At 38.4% G+C, this 19,696-nt stretch overlaps 1 protein-coding gene and 1 long non-coding RNA gene across 2 annotated transcripts in view; one reads left to right on the forward strand and one right to left on the reverse strand.

Moving 5' to 3' along the window:
• The window catches only part of TANGO2 (transport and golgi organization 2 homolog), an 89,030-nt gene extending 71,234 nt beyond the window's left edge, over positions 1-17,796 (forward strand). Inside the window, exons 6-9 of the mRNA XM_084649162.1 lie at positions 4,228-4,298; positions 7,778-7,931; positions 10,244-10,348; positions 14,284-17,796. Coding sequence (XP_084505288.1) covers positions 4,228-4,298; positions 7,778-7,931; positions 10,244-10,348; positions 14,284-14,404 — 451 coding nt within the window. The 3' untranslated portion in view covers positions 14,405-17,796. The remainder of the gene's footprint in view (positions 1-4,227; positions 4,299-7,777; positions 7,932-10,243; positions 10,349-14,283) is intronic.
• LOC311531627 overlaps positions 9,526-19,696 on the reverse strand; it is a 31,458-nt gene continuing 21,287 nt past the window's right edge. The window contains exon 3 of the long non-coding RNA XR_014714253.1: positions 9,526-9,819. This is a non-coding gene — a long non-coding RNA (uncharacterized lncRNA). The remainder of the gene's footprint in view (positions 9,820-19,696) is intronic.

A 19,696-nucleotide genomic window follows, 5' to 3' on the forward strand; every position in this document is an offset into this window, starting at 1 on the left:
CTTAAGTGGCAGCAGCACTTCCACAGGGGTGAGGGAGTGATCAATCAACAATGCGCTGCTGAGGCTGCCTGTTGTCATGTCTTTCTGATGTGGACATCTGTCTGTAGAGAACTGGAGTGATCCCCAAACAGCCATGAGATTATATCAACTCTTTTCCTATTAACCTGGGCTGGGTTTGAACTGGTATCTTAATGTTGAAAAGAAAAACGCTGATGATTCTTCTTCGTATGACTGCTGTAAATGTAGAGCAACAACTATAATTTTACATGGTTAAGACCGATAATTTTGTCTAGAGTAGCAAAGTGTATTGCTGTGATTCCTCCTTCCTCCTCCTTCCTCCTTTTGTGAATTGGGCATTCATTGGACATATGAATTGGACATATATGCTTCATGGTCCTTTCAGGGTGACCACAGTTGCACACTGGAGAGTATTAAATTTTCCATTTTTGCAGCAAGTATCTGCATCTGGCATGGTTTATGCTGATACAATTTAGGGTTGCCCATGAACTTCATGGGAGATCGAAGCCAAGGATTGTCTATATTGGGTCTTCCATGAGGTGTTTTGTTTTGACTTCTTGTGAATTCCATTTGGCTTTCCAAGCTTCATCAGGGTTTTAATTGCATTGTTGAAGGTTAAATGCATGTGTCCAAAAGGGCTTATGTGACGTCAGGTGGTGGAGAGGGTCGTTGTTAAGGTCCTGGTAGATGGGAAGACGTTCATTTTCCACGATCCTTGGGAATTCCTGAAGGGTTGCAGCATTGCGGTGATTGCATGGGGGAGCAGTGTGTGACAGTGTGACAACACTGGCAGCCAAAATGTTGGGGTTGACTTGAGGGTTCCAGAGATGCACTGCATTGCAGTGTTCAGTTGGACATCAACAAGTAAAGTATGGCCACTTCTGATCCATCCTAGTGCACAGTACTCAGCTACGGAGTACACAAGGGCCATTGCTGATGTCTGTAACTCTGATGATGAAGCTCCCCAGCTTGTGCTTACCAGTTTCTGGACCAGGTTGACCCTTGTCTTCATTTTGGAAACTACCTTCTTCAGATAGTCTTGGAAGGTGAATGTGCAATCCAGCTTTCCTCCGAGATAGGTCAGTGTTGGGTCGTGTCACATAGTGTTGCTGCAAAAGGTCATTTTTTTTGACAGTTTCCTTATAGGAATCCCAGTTGGCTCTGGCAAGGCTCCACCATGGGATTTGTTTTGACAGAATCACGAGGATTTTTTATGCTGACGTGGGTGATAATGGACCTGTGTAGGCAGCTGGGGAAGTTGGGAAGTATTTTGCAGGATGGCTGAAGCGTACTCCCACTTTGATCTTTGGAAACAATAGTGAAGTCTGGCTTGTAATCGTGTTGCCAGCAAGCAGAACAGAAAGTTGCTCTCTGTTTGGGATCAAAGACCAGTTGCAGTTCTTCTGTGGCCATCCAGTCCATGAGGTCTTCACCATTGGCTTCATTTACTTTATAGCCCCACGTAGTGTGGTGGCTGTTAGTTGCCAATGTATAGGGCTGGGATTGGTGCACTCGGGAATGCTGGCTTGAGGTGGAAGAAGGCAGCCTTCGTGCAGCCCACTCTGTTAAGTGAGAAATCATGATTAATGCCATCAACCTGGCGACCAAACATGGATCAATGATCTCAGAGCAACAACTCAAGCCACCATAATGGCCCTCTTCAGGGCCAAGTAACATGCCAGATAGGTTCTGGAACAAGGATCCTCCAGTTTAACATTGAGGGACTTTCCCAGGTGGAGTGCAAATATCTCACAAACATGTTGAAGATTCATAACATCAACGTTCTTACGCTCCAAGAAACCCACGTCTCCAATGACCAGCAGGCTAGCCGCTACCATATCCATGGTTACAACTTTATGACTAGCCACTACCATCCAAATTACGGCCTGGTCATATACATGAAGAACATCATCTTGGATTTTGATGTCCCCTCCCCCCAACAGAAAAAGAAGCCACCTACACCACTGCCATCAGGATTGGGGAGCTGCACTTTACCAATGTGTATAAAGCCCCTAATTCAAAATGCTGATGAAAATATTCACATTTCTTAAGACTTTAAGATTAGAACAAACAATGGAAAAGGTCTACGTAGTGTTCTTCTAATAGCAGAAGGTAAAATAAAATAGGTCAGTTTTAAAGACCACCTCCTACAGCACACTCACCTACCAGATCATCCGTCTGCCAGACACCCAGAATACTCAGTCATTTATAGGGCCAGAAACTGTATTTTTTTTGTGCTTGTTTTTGTCTCCCTCCTGCCTTTTTTCTTTTTCTGTCCTAGAACTTACACTTCCTCCGTCCCCTTTCCTCCCACCCCCCAGGTCTTGGGAAGGAAAGTTTAGACTATCTCTTGCACTATAGCTTCCTGAGAAGAATATTTATTAATAGCTGAACAAAAGAACAATTTCAGTGGTTACTAAGGTTCATGTACCAGCTACTAATTTATGCACAGGCAACCTAACTTCCAGCACACTGTTTTTTGTTCATGAGATTTTCCTCTGTTGATACATGTTTGCATCAAGCTATTGGTGCCTGTCTTTTTACCTGATGGAAAAACAAGGAACTAGAAATGGGTCATCAGCTGTACTATACTGCTTCCTCCTCGTACAATATTCAATTTTGCTGAAAGCTCTTAATCCAAAAAGAGAACCTGTCTCAGAGGGTAACGTTTCTGAGGTTTGTATATAATAAATTAAAGTCTCCAGTACAGTTGTAATTAATTTATTGGTGACTAGAGTAATGCCTGTTTTCATGGTAAATAATAAGTAAATCACTGGAGTGAAATACAGCTTGATATGATCTCATAGCTGTGTCCAGACCAATAAATTGATAGCAGTTTGAGGAATTGCCTTTACATGTCAGCAGAAGGGAATGAAGGATACTGAGAGTGAATAATCTAATGGCAGCTTATGATCTTTTTTCCTTCCCTCCTCCATAAGAGAGAAAAATCTTGAAAATTGATTACTTGCCTGATTTCCTTGTCACTTGGCTTGAATTTGACATGCTGCCTACATCTGCTAGGCTATTTAAAAAAGCAGATTTGTTCAGGCAGACCCGAATTCTATATAGATATGCTGATCTCAGCCTTGCCAAGCAAAAGCATTCTCATTAGCTATATTGTAGGACTGCCCTGAAAAGTTCTGGTCTAGACATTATTTCAAGGTGTCTACTACACTGTGCATCCAATGATATTAAAAATATAGAGAGTTCACGCAGCCAGTAGCTGCAGTTCACTGAAAGGAGCCTGCAGCTGCATTTCTCTTTTAAGAGACAAATATGTCCTATCCTGTTTCTAATGAGGGGGTATAAAAATGACTTGTCAAATGGCCCACAGTCCCCTGCTTTCTAGAATAAACTGGAGATTTAAATGAAATTATAGAAAAGTGCAGTTGTTTTCCACAATGGATTGTTCTTTTTAAGTCAGGCAGCCAGAAAACAAACAAAACACTTACCAAGTAATGGAATCTTTGCATATTTAGAACAGTGGTCCTCAACCTTTCCAGACTACCGTTCTCCATTCAGGAGTCTGATTTGTCTTGCGTACCCCAAGTTTCACCTCTCTTAAAAACTACTTGCTTACAAAATCAGATAAAAATACAAAAGTATCACGGCACACTATTACTGAAAAAGTGTTTGCTTTCTAATTTTTACCATATATTTATAAAAATAAATCAATTGGAATATAAATATTGTACTTACACTGAAATGTATAGTATACAGAGCAGTATAAACAAGTCATTGTATGAAATTTTAGTTTGTACTGACCTTTAGTGCTTTTTATGTAACCTGTTGTAAAACTAGGCAAATATCTAGATGAGTTGATGTACCCCGTGGAAGACCTTCGAGTACCCCCAGGGGTATGCATACCCCCTGGATGAGAACCACTGATTTAGAAAACACACACACACACACACACACACCCCTCACTAAGCCAAGTTGCAAAGCATCCTTTGCAGTATTTTTGTAGTTTTTATTAGCTTTTTTACAATGATATTTAAAAGTGAGATTAATACAAGTATTTCACCTGTGATTGTAAAGGGAAGGAGCATGATTATAACTAATCATCTGATCTCTGAGCTGTATAGCCAGATAGTGGTAATAGGTAAAATGTCTTGCTGTGTTGAAGGTTGCAGGAAATTAGAACTTAATCAAAGATATGAGTTGTCACTTCACAAGGAGAAAAAGTTTTTGTTTTTTTTGTTTTTTTAGCACTATCAACGGAGATGTAATTTGCTACTATGGAAACAAAGGAGAATCAGAACCTATCTTCCTAAATGCTGGTGGGTTTATTTTATAAAGTTGTGAATATTATTGTTGCCCTGTTTAAAAAAGTGAAATGTGTATTTATTTGCTCTAAGTTTTTAGTTATTAAAGAGGAAAAATCCGAGAGGATAAGACATATTTAAGTAATTGAATTTTTTAATTTTATGGCACATTCTGTGTTTTTTAACATTTTTATTTTAAATCCTTTTTTGTGAAAACTCATAAATGAAGTGTTAGTTAATAAGTTCATGGTATGGCCCAGTCCTACAATTGTTTCCATGCAGGTGAAGCCCCACTGCAGTCCATGGGGTTATCCCCATGCTAATATCACTGCAGAACTGAGGCCTATGTCTCTACAGGTGATATTTTCAAAAGCGCTCAGCTTTGACTTCTCACAGAAATCAATGGTAATACTCCCACTAACATAACTGGAAGCAGAGTTTCTCCTATTGACATCGGCTATCATCTGTCACTTACTATCAAGATGTTGACCCATGCCTACAATTGACCTACTTGTCAAATTTCGAACAAGCTGCTACTTGCATTTGGGAGGAATGAGTGCCCCATAAATATCTACAAAATCATTATCCCCTAAACCTCTTCTGTGTCATGATGACTACAAAAAAAACTTGACAATGATTAGGCTGCTGGTGTGCTGAGACCACTGCTGAACATCATGCTGAACAATATTGTCTCATTGTTTCTTTGTACTCCCCACTTGGCCTGTCTGTCTCCATCTGTTTGTTTTATAATTAGATTGTAAACTCTTTGGTGCAGGGACTGTCTTTTTGTTCTGTGTTTGTACAGTGCCTAGCACAATGTGGCCCTAGGTCATGACTAGGACTTCTAGGCACTACAAGTACTAAGTAACAGCATGTTAGGAAAATGCAGAGCACTTCTGAAAAATCCCCCCTTTAGTATAGTACCTTCAAAATTTATTCTCTGACTGCTAATTCTCACATTTATCCCCCCCATGCTTTTTTGGGGGCAATTTGGCGTATGTTGTCACAATTACGTAATAAATAACACTTCTTTTTATTTGAATCCTTAAATTTGCTGACAGAACATGTACTCATCCTTGTATGAGTAAACATTACAAAATATGAATCCAAAATTCCAACACCAAAAGACTGAATTTTTTTTTGAATGGTCAAAAATAACCATTCTGAACAATGTAGCTTTTAAGAACAGTTTGCTCTGTGTTTTGTTTAATGCTGATGGCATCTTTATTTTGCCTTTCACGAGGTTAATGAGATACTCTCTGTAAGCAAATAGTTAAAAAGGGATTTATAACATAACTCCTTTAAAACACATCCTCTTGAACAGCAACAAAAGGGCTGATAATTCCCAAATCTTTGAAATAAAGATTTGTGCAAACAAATTTGCTGGCAATCTGCTTGCCCATGTATCTTTCACGCTGCACGACCACCATCTAGTTTGACACATTTCAGAATGTTTGGCCTGTTTTGCACTAGAGGAACCCAGAACCAGATTAACAAAACTGTTGCAGGCCAGGATTTGGAAAAGCTTCTGCAGTGCCTGTCTTCGCTATGCGTCAAGCCCCTGCTTTCAGGAGCACAAAATGTAATCGCTAATCATAATAAAAACAGTCAGGCAGGGTGACAGTGGCACTGTTTGGGGAGAGAACTGGGGGTCTTAATCCTGGAGCACATGGATATTATGTGTAGTGATATGCATGGTCTCCAGTGACTGCTTTGTTGTATTCTGTGTAATCCCTCTGTGCCAATCTCTGGCATGCTCGTCCAGATGAAAGCATGACTGTCACAGTGGCAGCTGTTGACAGGGAAACGTTAGCGTGTAGAAAGAAAACAAGCCAGGATGATAGCATGGGTAAAATGTATATATAATCTCTTCCATTTCTTTGATTAAACCGCTTCAGAATCTGGGGTAACCTAGCCAGTAACAAAAGTGGGGACTCGACATTTTAATAGACTGTCTTTTGTGTGTGTGTTAATACTGTTCGGAAAGACTAGCAACTTTCTTTCATGTTGCGGTTTAAAAAATAATTGCATTATAAAAACCAGGTATCTGCAGAATGTAGCAGAGCTATTCCTGATCTCCACATATCAACAGAGAGTTCATTCTCGGTAGATGTGGCCTCCTAAGGGAGAACTGAGTTTTGGAGGATCTTTACATTGTTCAGCCAGTGCTTATTCTCTTGGATTGTTGCCAGGAAATGTAGGGCACGATTGAGGAGAAATTTCCCTGCTGTCATCAATGAGTGCAGAATTAGTCAAGAGTCACATCAGAGAGAAAAGTGAATTATGTGATTAAAAGGAATAAACTGGATAGACGAGATTGCAAAATGCACTAAGTAATTCGAAAGATACCTTGCCATAAATTACCAAACCAGAGGTTTACAGTAATTGCTGCAGATGAGGATTAGTATAAAACTGAGAAACAAATAAAATCACTTCATTTTAACACTGTGGAATACATAACCATACCCTAATGTGTGCTAGGAGAGCTCTAATCTCTTGCCTAGTATCAGGACATACGTTTTATAGCATATCTAATTATAAAGATTAGCTAGGGAATCATTTGAATGAGATTAAAAATGATGAAATCTGTATGAGACAACTGTAAATCACCAGAAAATCCTTTCTAAGGTTCTGTTCTCCTGAAAATATACTAGCAGCTATATAGATGGAATGCTGCTGGAAGTGATCCATAGGGATTGTTCTCTGAATGCATGAGACTTCTAAAATCTAAAACTGTTAACATATAGCCTCTTGTTAATGATTCCTTGTACCATTTATTTGATGGAGTTCAAAGCTGGAAGTATTGTTGGTTTTTATTTTTGTGAAGTAACTGCAGTGTCACAATTATGAGGCGTGGTTTTGTTTTTGTTTTTCTTTCAATTTTAGGTTATACAGTATAATAATACTTCCATTACAATGTCTTCCTCCTGGAAAAATCTTTTCTTGAAATTACACCTGATTTCACATCTCAACCTACATTTCATTAATAGCTGTGGCAAAATCCTGTGATTCAGTTAATATTTAGTACCTTTAGTGTGATGATCCATAGCTTTTTTTCAGGAAAACTGCCAGACTAAAATGTTGTGTTCCAAAACAAAGAGAAATAGTTTTTTTATGAAGAGTTAAGCATCTGGAAATGAGACTTTATATTAACTGATTTTTTTTTTTAAATTAGAATACTACGTTTCTCTTTCCCATATGGGTTAATACCTTCTACGGTATTGGAGGCAGAAATGGTGGAAGGGTAGGTGGGAATGGAGTAAGTGCTAAAGATAAGCAAATTTTCCTGAGAAAAGATGACAAAAGGCCTATGATGAGTTTTGCTGACAAGGCTTGATTTATTTTCTCCTTCAAACCCTGAAGGATGAGGCAATGTTATATTTTTGGCTGTGTTGCATATGTGTTAACTTTTTCACCCCACAGAAATGCTTAATACAAACATTTTTTCACCTGCCCCCAAGTTTTTATGATTATTTATTAATTTCAATATTCAGGAATCTATGGATTGAGTAATTCTCTGCTGGATACTCCATGGAAGAAACTTCAGTATGGAAAGCAGCTTTTCACAGAGGTGATCAAGCAAAGTCAGGACCTTGCCAAAGAAGACCTTGTACAGGAGCTCATTAAAGTGCTGAATAATCAAGACCCGTAAGTACAAACGCACATTTTACTTAACATGAAGTACAAACATTTTAAAACTCACCTACAAAAACTGCGTTAAAGTAATGCTAAAGCTTCATCTTATATTAACCAAAGTCAAGTAAAGGTAAAATAATATACTTCCCTTCCCCCTTGGAACAAATTCCAGCCCTACTGATCTGATTTTGTGTGTGTTGAAGGCAGATACAGACCTACAAGACACTATCACTGCAAAAGCAGCATTAGTGTGGATCTGTGTTCTGACTTATCATACCTTACTCCTTAAAGATTACTCCTGCCAGGGCAGGAGTAGAGCATGCAAGATATAGGAAGGATAAATCATGATAAACTAAAACATGCTTACCATAACTCCTAACCCCAGATGTTGCCCTAGCTCGAGCCACAGATTTGGGATGGCTCAGGACAGGAGTCAGTAGTGACACTGTTTAGCTGCCTCTCTTGACACATATATGTAGTAAATACAGCCTGATTTTGGTCCATAGGTACAGTATGTGAGTTTGCATAAAACACTAGTCCAAGCCCTTCGATAGGACCATAGCAGTTATCTTACATAAACACCTACCTCCACTTGAATAGCATGTGCATTTCCTTGAATGAAGACTTGAAGTTCCCTGTCTTTTGTCAACTTAATCTGGTTTAAAACAAAACTTAAGTATGTTTGTGTGGTATTTTCAAAGCTTCAGAAGAAGTGAAACATTTCTCATGACAAGATGAGGGCTTTTGAAAACTGAACTGAGTGTTAAGTTGTGCATCTGTTCCGCTATTTTTACTATGCACTCGATATTACAAATGAAAAACACTGATGTGCTTCAAAAAACTTGCTGTGCTGTACTGTTCATTTAACAGTAAGACAGCCAACCTGTAGGGTACTGCACAACTCAAATGCACATGCACCCAAGATCTTGCATTTGTGCTAATAGACATCAAGAGTATCACTTTGGTTCCAAAAGGGGGGAGTGTCTTAAAGGTAACTTTAAAGTTCAAAATTTTAAAATAAATGGCTGAGATTTTTTTCAAAGCACCCAATGGGAATTAAGAACTAAAGATATCTTTCATATGAAATATTTGGCACTTCATAAGCATTAATTCTGTGAGCTATCTAATAGGTTTATTGAATGAGATTTAATTCCCATAACAAACCCACCTCAGGATCTCTTCCCCTGTTGGTATTATGCGTTATATGTTTTTAGTGATTCCCTCTCCCCTCACTTGTGTAAACAGTCTGACTCGGTATATTTCCCCCAAAGAAAACTAGCATGATCTGGGACCCTGGGCTTCAATAGCAGTAACTAAAGTCATGTCAAACTGTATCATCTCTTTGTGGAGCAGGAAGAACTCTAGAAAAACAGGACTGAATCAGTCAGTCTCCTTCCACTCTCTTCTTTGTCACGCTGAGTGCCTAACTGGCTGCTGAACTTCGTCTTATTTTGGTAGACACTGACACAAGCTGGCCTATGGTGGGAGGCAGAAACTTGAGTAGTGATGGAGATGGAAGAGGCAGAGAACCAGAGAAGCAGGCATAGGGTGCAGAAAATAGTTTTAAATTTGTCTTTACAAATTTCAATTTGATTTGTCAGTCATTGACATCATGAGTTATATTTTTTTTCCACATTTGGGGACCACGATCTAGTGTTAGGAGTGGAAGGCAGGAAATCTGGGTATTATTCTTAGCTCTGCTATGGACTCTCTGATCTTGGATTCTTTCTCTGTAGGGTGTTGAGGTTTCATTAATTACAGTTTGCAAATCTCAATACCATTTTACCATTGCAATACGGCTTTACCATGGCAGACTTGTTTACTTTGGAAATTTATTAAGCATTGTGCAATATAATTTTCCAGTTCCTCCAAATGTCTCTTGGAAGTTGCAGACTGGTTTCTGTCCAAAACAAAAGAAATCCCCATGAGTCCATTTTGAATAATACTTGTTTTTTACACTTTGTATTTTAAGTTACTTGACCATAAAAGTGGTATTCTTTTATTTCAAGAGACACTACAAATACAGAAAGGAAGGAATAGCAATGAAAGGAGAAAGACTGTCAAAAATCATTAAAATATTTAATAGAAAGCTGATGAAATGAAAGGTCAAGTCCTTGAGAAATTTTCTCTTGGCAACAGCTGACAAACCTTTTTATCTTTGGTCCCTTCTTTTCATGTTTGTTTTCAAAAAATCACATTTGATTTTGACATTTTGCCTTTTCTTTTTTACCATTATCAAGCTGTGTGTTGATTATAGTTAGTAAGGGTAGGAGGGTTTGTTTTGTGTTAATACTGGGCAAGAAATAGTGCTATTTATATTTCAGTCAGCTACCAGATCCCGCAATGGAGGATCAAGGAAAGGAACACGTGCAACTTGTATTGACCGAATATGCAGCTGTGTGTGTTCGTTGCCCGGGATATGGAACAAGGTAAAATAAATACTTCAAGGCAAAATAGACAACTATTGTATCAAGACATATATCTAAAGTCAAATGCTGCCATAAAATTTAACATGCTAGACCATAAAATGGGTTTGTTCAGTGAATTTAATATCTATGCATAAGTTTAATCACTTGTAATCCATATATTATCTTCTTCTATTCTGATCTTTTTTTATTCCTAGCTTTGTGTCTTAGACATTGCTTGAAATGCCCATCAGTACCTGCTTTACAATTTGTCAAACAGTTACTAATGATGCTAGCTATAACTTCCTTAAAGTTAAGTAACTTTACCCTTTCAAAAATGTGTGGTTTTTTTGCTATCCCACCTCTTCCTGTTGAGAACCTCAGCTTCAGAAAGTTTTTTTATATTTTTAAAAAGTTCATTGAGTCAAAAAATCACACTGTCCCTCTCACAACACACACACACGAACAAGTTACTGCAACAGCTTCTTCTAAGTACATGAAAATGCTTTACTTGACATTGTAGTCCACAGCAAAATTACTGCATGCAGCAGCCTCTCAGTTGCCTCTTTCTTCCTCTATTCATCAATCCTCAGGAAACCAGGTGAAACCTGAAATCTCCTAAGGTTACCAAATCCAGGCTTTGGCTCCCCTTCTAGAATGAGCTGGAGTATTTTGCGTATCCTATGCCACAGTTGAATATAGCAGGGAAAAGAAGGAATTATACCACCACTAGAGGGGTCTGTTGCATTTTTGGAGCACCCATCTATCTAGTATGTAGTCACTGCTCATTCCCACATCCTTTTTTTCTATTTTTGAGCTCCATTTTATTTTTTCCTTGCTTTTTTCATTCTCCCCTTTTCCTTTGTTTTCCCTCCATCCCCCATTGTACCTTTATTTTAACATTTAGTTTGCCTTTTTGCCAGCTATATGTGACAGATTATAAAGGGAAACTGATGTAGGATTTTTCAGTTTCCTTCTGCAGCAAATATTATATACATGGAGTTGGCTGCAAAAGGAAACTGACAATGGTTATTCAGTTTTGTGTCGTAGCCATTCAGCTGGGCTTATCATTAGAACTGAGCGAATATTTGATTTTTCTTTTTTCAGTTTGGTGGCTTAACCAAAAAAAAACTGGGGGGGACTCGTTTCAGATGGACCCAAAACAGAATTTTTTGGGACGTTTCTTGCTTAAATGAGTCATTTAACCAACAAAATAATTCATTTTTGGTTTTAATTTAATTTTGGGTATTTTTACCATTTTTTGTTTAAATCTAGCTAAATTTGGAAAAGAAACATAGTTTCAAAACGAAGTCAAAATATTCATTTTGAAAATGTCAAAACGAAGCATTTTGACTCTCTTTTGGGGGGGAAAAAATTATATACTTTCAGCTGAAAACAATTGCTGAATTCAGCCTGAATTTGCGAGTAATTTCAGTCAACCCAGAACTCCATTTTTTGGCGAGTAAAATACTGACCTGAAAGATTTTACCCTGCTCTACTTATCTCAGCTTTGCCTACTGCTGCTCTGCTTATCTCCAGGAGCCAGCATATTAGCAAAGTGACAGATCTGCTAGCAAGTGATGAGTTATATTGAACATCAGAAAGTATTAGTACATTATACTGACCCACTTCAACTTCTGATTCCAAACGTGAAGAAAACATAACCCTGTATGGAAAAATATAAACCTTTTTATGTCTCTTCTACCTAAGTGCAGAAATAGACTTGATTCTAAAAGAAAAATGTATATTGTAGCTATATTAGGGATTTATTGTAGTTAACTCACTATATATAATAGCTAGGTGCCATATTCAGATTAAGAATTATTATGATCAGCTGAATCTTGGTCTCCTCCATCTTCTCTTAATTTGTGCTCGCTTTCTTAAGTGAGGTATTCTCACTTTCTCCCTCCAGGAAGAAAGGAGTAAACATTGAGAATCAGTTATTGTTATGAGAAGGTTTGCACAATATATATCTTGCACCCTAACGTGAAGGTTATGGCTCTGCCAATACCTGGAGGCAGAGAATTCCTCAGATATGGGTCTGCCAGGGAGAATAAACTGGCGTCCCCGCAATAACTGACTCAGTCAGCTATGTCATTTCCATTGCTGTAGCTGTCTTGGTGGATAAATGAGTGAGAGGTAGTCTCTGAAATGGCTGGTCCTAATTTCCTAGGGGGTTTTAAAGAATAACGTCAGAACTTTTAAACAGATTTGGAGAGAACTGACTGAGAAGCCATTGCAAAATGCAGAGTACTGCTTTGATGTGTAATAAAACACATGCAGAAACATGACCTGTTTATTTATTTACTGGGTACTAAAGTCCTGAAGGAATACATGAAGGGAAATACTTGTGTTTGTGTTTCACTGGTTGTACTCTGCCAATTTTAGGGAAAGGAGAAATGGCATTGGATATTTATGGACTAAATATTGAGACGTAGTTTTAACCTATTCCCAATACATTAGTTGCTTTAGTTCACCATGCCAGGTCTAGTATTTCCCAACTCTCAGCATAAGGCAACTTAAATCCTCAAACTTGCTGACTTAATTATCCCAGACACTCAGAGTTGTCTTCCGTGAAAATATCAGATACATTTTTCATCTTCGTTGGAATTACTATTCACATATGTTGAGACGTTGCTGCTGACAAAGTGCATGACCATTGCAGTATCTCAACACATCACTAGCCTTAGGAGAGAACACATGGAGTCACGCCATTCACAATTAATGGTTCTGAATGTGGGAGTCAAAGTGGAATAAATCCCCAATATAAGACAGAGTAGGAAGAGTGTGGCAAACATGTAACGATATGTAAGCAGAACTAGTCTAACCTATTTTTCACCATTGCTGTTTCTTTATTTAGGACTTCAGTTCTGATTAATACTGTACAGGTGGTCTCATCTAGCAATCTCCAAGCTCTTCATAAACATTAGGCCTCACAACATCCCATTCAGGCAGTTGTACCCATTTTGCAGCTGGGTGAGCAGAAGTGATTTGACCAACACCACAAAATTAGTGGTAGCATTAGGCATGGAACTCAGAAGTGTGGACTGCCAATCCTTTGAGTGAATCGGTAGACTAAATTGCCTGTGTGAAAATGCAATTCATGTAAAACAGAGGTCAACTTGGGTTTGAAATAAGGGACAGCTGACTAGTACATAGGTGTCCCTGCACATCTGTGATTTATGGCTGTACTAATTAGAGCTGGTAATCAAGGCTAAGGTGGACTGCAAGGTCTCATACCTTCCCACGCGAAGCCTGATTTTTTTGCTGTGTAAATCAGAAGTTGCACTGAAGTCAGTGGAGTTACACACAGCAGTTTTACATCTGGGTGAGAGCAGACTTGCATCTCAATGTTCAGAAATTGCTCTTTGGAGAGACTGTGCTCCTCAGAAGAGAAACAGAGAGGTTCTTTGTATGACCTTGCGTCTGTGTCCTCAGGTGGTGATTAGTGGTATTCTGGACGGGTGAGCAATAAGGCTGAGGAGATTTGTATGGGCATTTGATACAAAAAGGAAGAATGCAGAAGTAAGTTGATATAAATAATCAGCAAGGATGTGTGTGTCTGATGATATTCATGCCAACTAAATGCTGCCAGGTAAAATTTATTTTCAAGCTAGAACTGACTTGAACATATTCAGCAATTAAAAAGCTTATCATTAGTCTTCTCTGCTATATATTGTTCTCCTTGTCCATCAGCCTGAAGCTTTGTGTGGTTGTTGCCTTAAGTGCAGCAGTGAAGAAAGATAGTACAGAATTTGATTCAGTGGAATGGGGTGTGGGGAACCCAAGTTAGTCCTTCTTCAAATCTGAGTTTTTATTGGCGTTTTTCAGACCTATTTCTATGTGGTGCTATTGTGGTCAAGTGAAATTAATGGAAAAATTTAGATTAAAGTATTATTGTGCAAATGGTTAGACAAAAATGAAGTTTAAAATTTTTTTCTTCCCTTATTTTCTTTCAGGACTAACACAGTCATTCTCATTGATGCAGAAGGACATGTTACTTTCACAGAGCGCACCATGCTCAATGCAGATATCAACCAATGGAAAACAAGCACCTATCAGTTCGAACTGCAGACTTAACAACTTTCCATTTGAATGAATCATGATAAAAGAAACAAGAGAACAAGCTATTGAACTCCAGTGAAGGCTTTGTACCAGCCTCCAGCACCCTGAGATGGAAAGGAAAAGCTTATTAAATCATAGCATACCCTAGCAACTACTAAAACCTTTTGCACAAAACCAAGGGAAGAAAGTTTTTACAGTAAAATTTTGGCTGGATTAAAAATGTTGCTTTTTGTGCAAGTCTTTATTTTAAGTTTCAAGGACACAGTTTATTTTCTAGGCATGATTTTTAAATTATGTTGTTAATATCTAGGCGATTGATCCTGCAAGGTATTGAGTGCTTCTTACGAGGTGCTAACTGCCCCTAGTTCCTTTTGATTTCAATCAGAGCTGAAGGTATGCAGCACCTTGGAAGATCAAGTTCTACGTTATTAAAGTTCAAAGATTTTCAGAATGTAACTTAAACCTTCAGAATCAATCGTGATAACTTTTCACACTTCACTCAGCTTGGCCAAAGACAAACTAGTCAGGTACACATTTATTTATGGTTGATTTCTAGTCACTTTGTGAACTGGCATAACTATGTAATGTGACTTCTGGAAATGATCCCTGGGAATGGTGGTTATGTGAATTATAAAAAAAAATTCCATTGGAATTTTACAAAGAAACATTTCTATTGATCATAGACCATAAAGGTTTTAGAAAATCTGTCTGCCTTTTCAACATATGTTTGTAGGATTTTTTGATCATGGATGTGGGCATCGATGAATGTATGTTACGTTCGCAGACTGGGTTGTTTTAGTGCAATATAACAATTTTTCAGACATACAATGGTGCAGTGTTCTGCACAGGGAAAAGGGTTGTTGTTCTTCACAAGTCTATTTTCCCTTAAGTTGTACAGTGTTGAGTAAAGTGATTTATGTAGTATTGTCTTTCTCATTTGTATCCAATACTTGTTTCTGATGAGGGAATGAAACTGAAGTTTGGGTCTGTGCTCTTTAATCTCTTGTTCAGGAGAGATTAAAGCATCATGGAGTGTGATGGGCTCCCTCACTGAAGCTCTGTATTGTGGCACCTTGTTGCTTGCAGTCTAACCAGCAGTGTAGGCCTCTTTTTTCTTCTAGATTGATAACTAGTAGGATATGTTTTCAAACAAAAAGTGAACTGTATGAAGTTTATACTTATGCTTTTTGGTAAGCTTTGGTTTTAGCTTTATTTCTGTACTGGTATAATGTGTTAAAAGCTGGGAGTGATTGCTGATATTTTATGGTAGAATAGAATATTTGTTACCTGGTGACATATTACAATATTATAGAGCTGGAAAAAGTTAGGTGTTAAAATACACTTCCCATGTTCCTTTAAGCTGTAAATTATAAAGCTGGTTATTTAAATGTATTTTTTCTTTCCATTAGTCAGTGCCAATGGTGGGTGATGGAGAGAATCTCTTGCTAATGTCAAAGTATTTTAAAATCCAAGATTATTTTGCTGCCGTTATAGTTGTACTGTAACTTACTCCAAATGCCAAACCTTAAATACTGATTTGACTCATTGACTCCCTCCTCCCCCTTCATTGAGTGTGTTCTTTACTGTGATCAGAGAATTGTAGAAAGGGTTGCAATATAGCAGTATTTCCTATATTGCTCACAGAGAAGTTCAGTTGTTTTCTCTACTCCGGGCCTATTATTTTGTACTGAAATGCTTAGAGGAAACTAAGGCCTCTTAGGGTGTCATCTGTGGTGAAAGTGGAAATCAGATTTCTCATTGGGGTTATAATAGGACTGCAAAAGGCCATTTCCAGAGTAATGACTGGCGATACCAAAGCAGTATTCAAATTAGTTATTTCCCTCTTATGATCATTTTAGATAAGAGTTTTGCCTGTTTAAATATTTCTAGTGATACCAGGCTACTCTCTCATGCTTAATTGAGCATGCGGTTAAGTGCTTTGCTGGATCAGAGCCATACTGTGTAACAAATGCACAAGTGCACCTTCTAACAAATTTTAAGTACCAGACTGCTATCACAGCTATCACAATCACAGTTACTCCTGTTTGTGACTCATGCACCTGGATGGTTGCATTGAACTTCATTTCAAGTGCGGGGGACTCCTGGATTTCCTTCTCCTGAGCTATGGAAGGAGTTTAATGTTTCTTTACATGGCGATTTATTCTATCAATTAAATTCACTGGTGTGTGTGTGTATAATCTGTTGTACTTGCAAACATAATGAATATAAACACAGAAGCAAAAAATAGTCCATAATCAGAAATATATGGAATTACATTATCGTTTACAATTAATGGTAAAAAATATCTCATTCAGACAGATTCTATAACCCAGCCAGTTGGTATTCCGTAGCAGCAAAGGATTCTGATTTAGTTCTGTCAGTGTTTGATTGAGCCTTGAACCTCTAAGCTTTTGTAAATGTAGTACTAAAAAACTGTTTTTAAATTTGAGATTGGCAAGTGTGTATTTAACTTTTGTTGTTACTAAAAGTATTTTAACTCATCATTCACAGTCTATTTATATATGTCAGAAACACTGCCAAAGTATGAATGGCTAAAATTTGACCTACATTTAAACTTGTTACCTACATTTAAACATATTACCTTCATAGAAAGTAGAAATATTTGCAATTGCTTTTCATCCTCAAAATGTTGTACAAACATCAGTCTTCAGAACAATCCTTTGAGGTAGGTAAGTATGAAAATGAAGTATTAACCCATCTTACAGATGGGGAAATTGAGACAGAGGCTTATCACCTTAGCCAGAGGCAGATTGTCGGTGTCGGAGCTTGGATTCGACCACAGGAGATCTTAACGCCCTTTCCTACAATTTAAATCAATCTCTTGATGGCTGGGTTTTGTATTTGTTCAATATATCCAACTTCTAATTGCTCAGAGTTTAAAATGAAAAAGACCATTGGGGGGGGGGGCGCTCTACAAAATATGTAGAGTTCCTCTGCTGGCTGTATCATAGCAGTAATACAGTGACCCCTAGCTTACTCTTGTGGAAGTTTATGGGAGTTTTGCCCTTGACTTCAGTGGAAACATAACCAGGCTCTCTATTCCAGAGCTGCACTGATATCAGCAATGGTACTAGAGCATGGAAATGTTGAGGTATAATTATTTGTATAAGCTGGTGTTCATTGCTAAGTGCTAATTTTAGTTGCATTCAATCACTGGAAAAAATCAGCTATAACCAAGTGATGACAAAATTGACAGAGAAGGCATTTTATTTTTATAAGGTATTTTAAAAAGAGGGAATATCAAATGTAAAACTACAAATTAGATTATTGGGTGACATGTTTTTCGGTTTCTTGCTGTGAAATTAATTTGTGTGGGGTATCTTTTTAAAGTCATAAGGTTACAGCAGCTTTTTCTCCTACCAAACAGTTTTTTCCACTGTGATGATAATTAGAAGGAATTTATAAATACTATTTATAAATCTTGATTCCAAGTTTTTGCCTTTTTAAGCTATTTTAAATTTTGTCATTTGTATATCTGTATTGAAAACCAGAGTCCGAATAAATTGTTTGGTGACCAAATCTTTGCCGCCCTAATAAATTGTGTACGTGTTTTGTACCTGTGTGCACATGGGATGGGGTAAGGAGATACTCAGTGATTTAACGGGGAGTAGAAATAAGAGAGAGATGTAGAATGACATCTGTTTCCAACACGTTCACTTTTTTTCTTTTAGGGTGGCTTTTTCAAAACCGCTCAGCATTGGCCTAGCAGTATGACCAAAAGGTTAATACAGAACAGGAAGGAAGCTATGGTCACGTGCCAGTGTTCAGCTGCACAAGTTTGACACACTTTTTCAGTAAATTTCTCTGTGGATTGTGGGAATAAATACTCAAAATTAAATGCACAAATTCTTTTGGAAATGGGGTGGAAATTGCATATTGTGTTTGAGTAGATGAACGGATACAATACAAGACAAATGAACTGAGTGGCTTTGCCCACTTCGGCTCAGAGGCAGGCATATACACACATTGCTTTTCTGGTGGCACCAATACAGTACATCCCTGCAAGAACCTGTTTGATGTCTTTCCCTCACTCCTCCTTTCTCTGCAATAGAGCTGTAGTTTGTGCTAACTTCTTTTTCCCTCTCTCATCTCATCATGAGCATTTTTGTCACGTTCTGTCAGCTTGTGGAATCCCCTCTACATAGTGCCGTATTCTTCAGTCTGTACCTCTTCACACAGCGTGGCGTGGGAGAGGTACTGGAGGCAAATTTCCTCAGCAGAATCCACCTTGCATCTAGCTATTATCAGTGACTTCCTGTGGCCTTAGCCATCTGCTAGTACTTGCTGCACAGCCCTCCTTGCAGCTTCTCAGAATTCAGACTAGCCCTGTGCCACACCTTTTGCCAATGTCTTTCTTCTAAGCCGCTTCCCCTTTTCTCAGCGGGTTTAACAAATGCCACTCCATGCACAGCAGGACCAGATGGAAAATGTGAAGCCCCTCTAACAACCCATGGCTGTCTCTCTCCATGTCACAGCCTCTGGTTCCTCTTGGATCCTTCGAGGAAGCATTGGGAACATAATTACTAATCCTTACGTAGATATGTAGGGAAGTCATTCAGTGCTTGCTCATATATCTTTCCCTGTTGGTGTGCAGTCACCCCATGCACTCGAGTTTGGGTATTTTTGCCCAGCACTGTCTGTTAGGACCCACACCTGCACTCTGAATGCCTTTGTGACTCCCGCCCGAGAGCATAAATGGTGGGACAACCCTACCCATCCTTCAGTTCCTTCTCACTGCCTGTGGCTGAGTCAGAACTTTGGCAGTATCCAAGCCTCTTGCTTACTCTCTAATCCCTTCCTGTTTTTTGTAAATAGTTGTAGTGCCACAGATGATAGTTTAGGATTGCTTTGTACATCGTGTTTCATTTCTTTTTTTAAAATAAAACCCTGTTTTTCTCTGAGACTTCACCCAGTATTGGTCCACCCTTTATGTTGGAACTGAAGTCTTCAGGATTTGAAAACTGTCCTTGTAAGGCAGTAATATCTGTTACTGATGGGCATATGAGGTGTTTGTTTCCCCTGGAAAGATTCTAAGCCATAGTAGATCATCAGTTATATACAAGGCCATTCTCAGACGTCGGTAGGAGCTTGCCTCAGACTTCTGGGACACATGACCTCCTGCACATACATTTCTCAGCATCCCAGATTTCATCTTCACTGCATGCCAGAGAGGTTGAAATTTGTATATCAGTCCAACAGACATAATCTAGACATGAAGGAGCATGGCCCCCAGAAGTCTTGGTGAAAGTGTCCTCTAAAAGTATACAAAGGAGTTCTCTTCTCTCC

Source organism: Lepidochelys olivacea, assembly GCF_965140295.1.
Source record: "Lepidochelys olivacea isolate rLepOli2 genome assembly, chromosome: 15".
NCBI lineage: Eukaryota > Metazoa > Chordata > Testudines > Cheloniidae > Lepidochelys > Lepidochelys olivacea.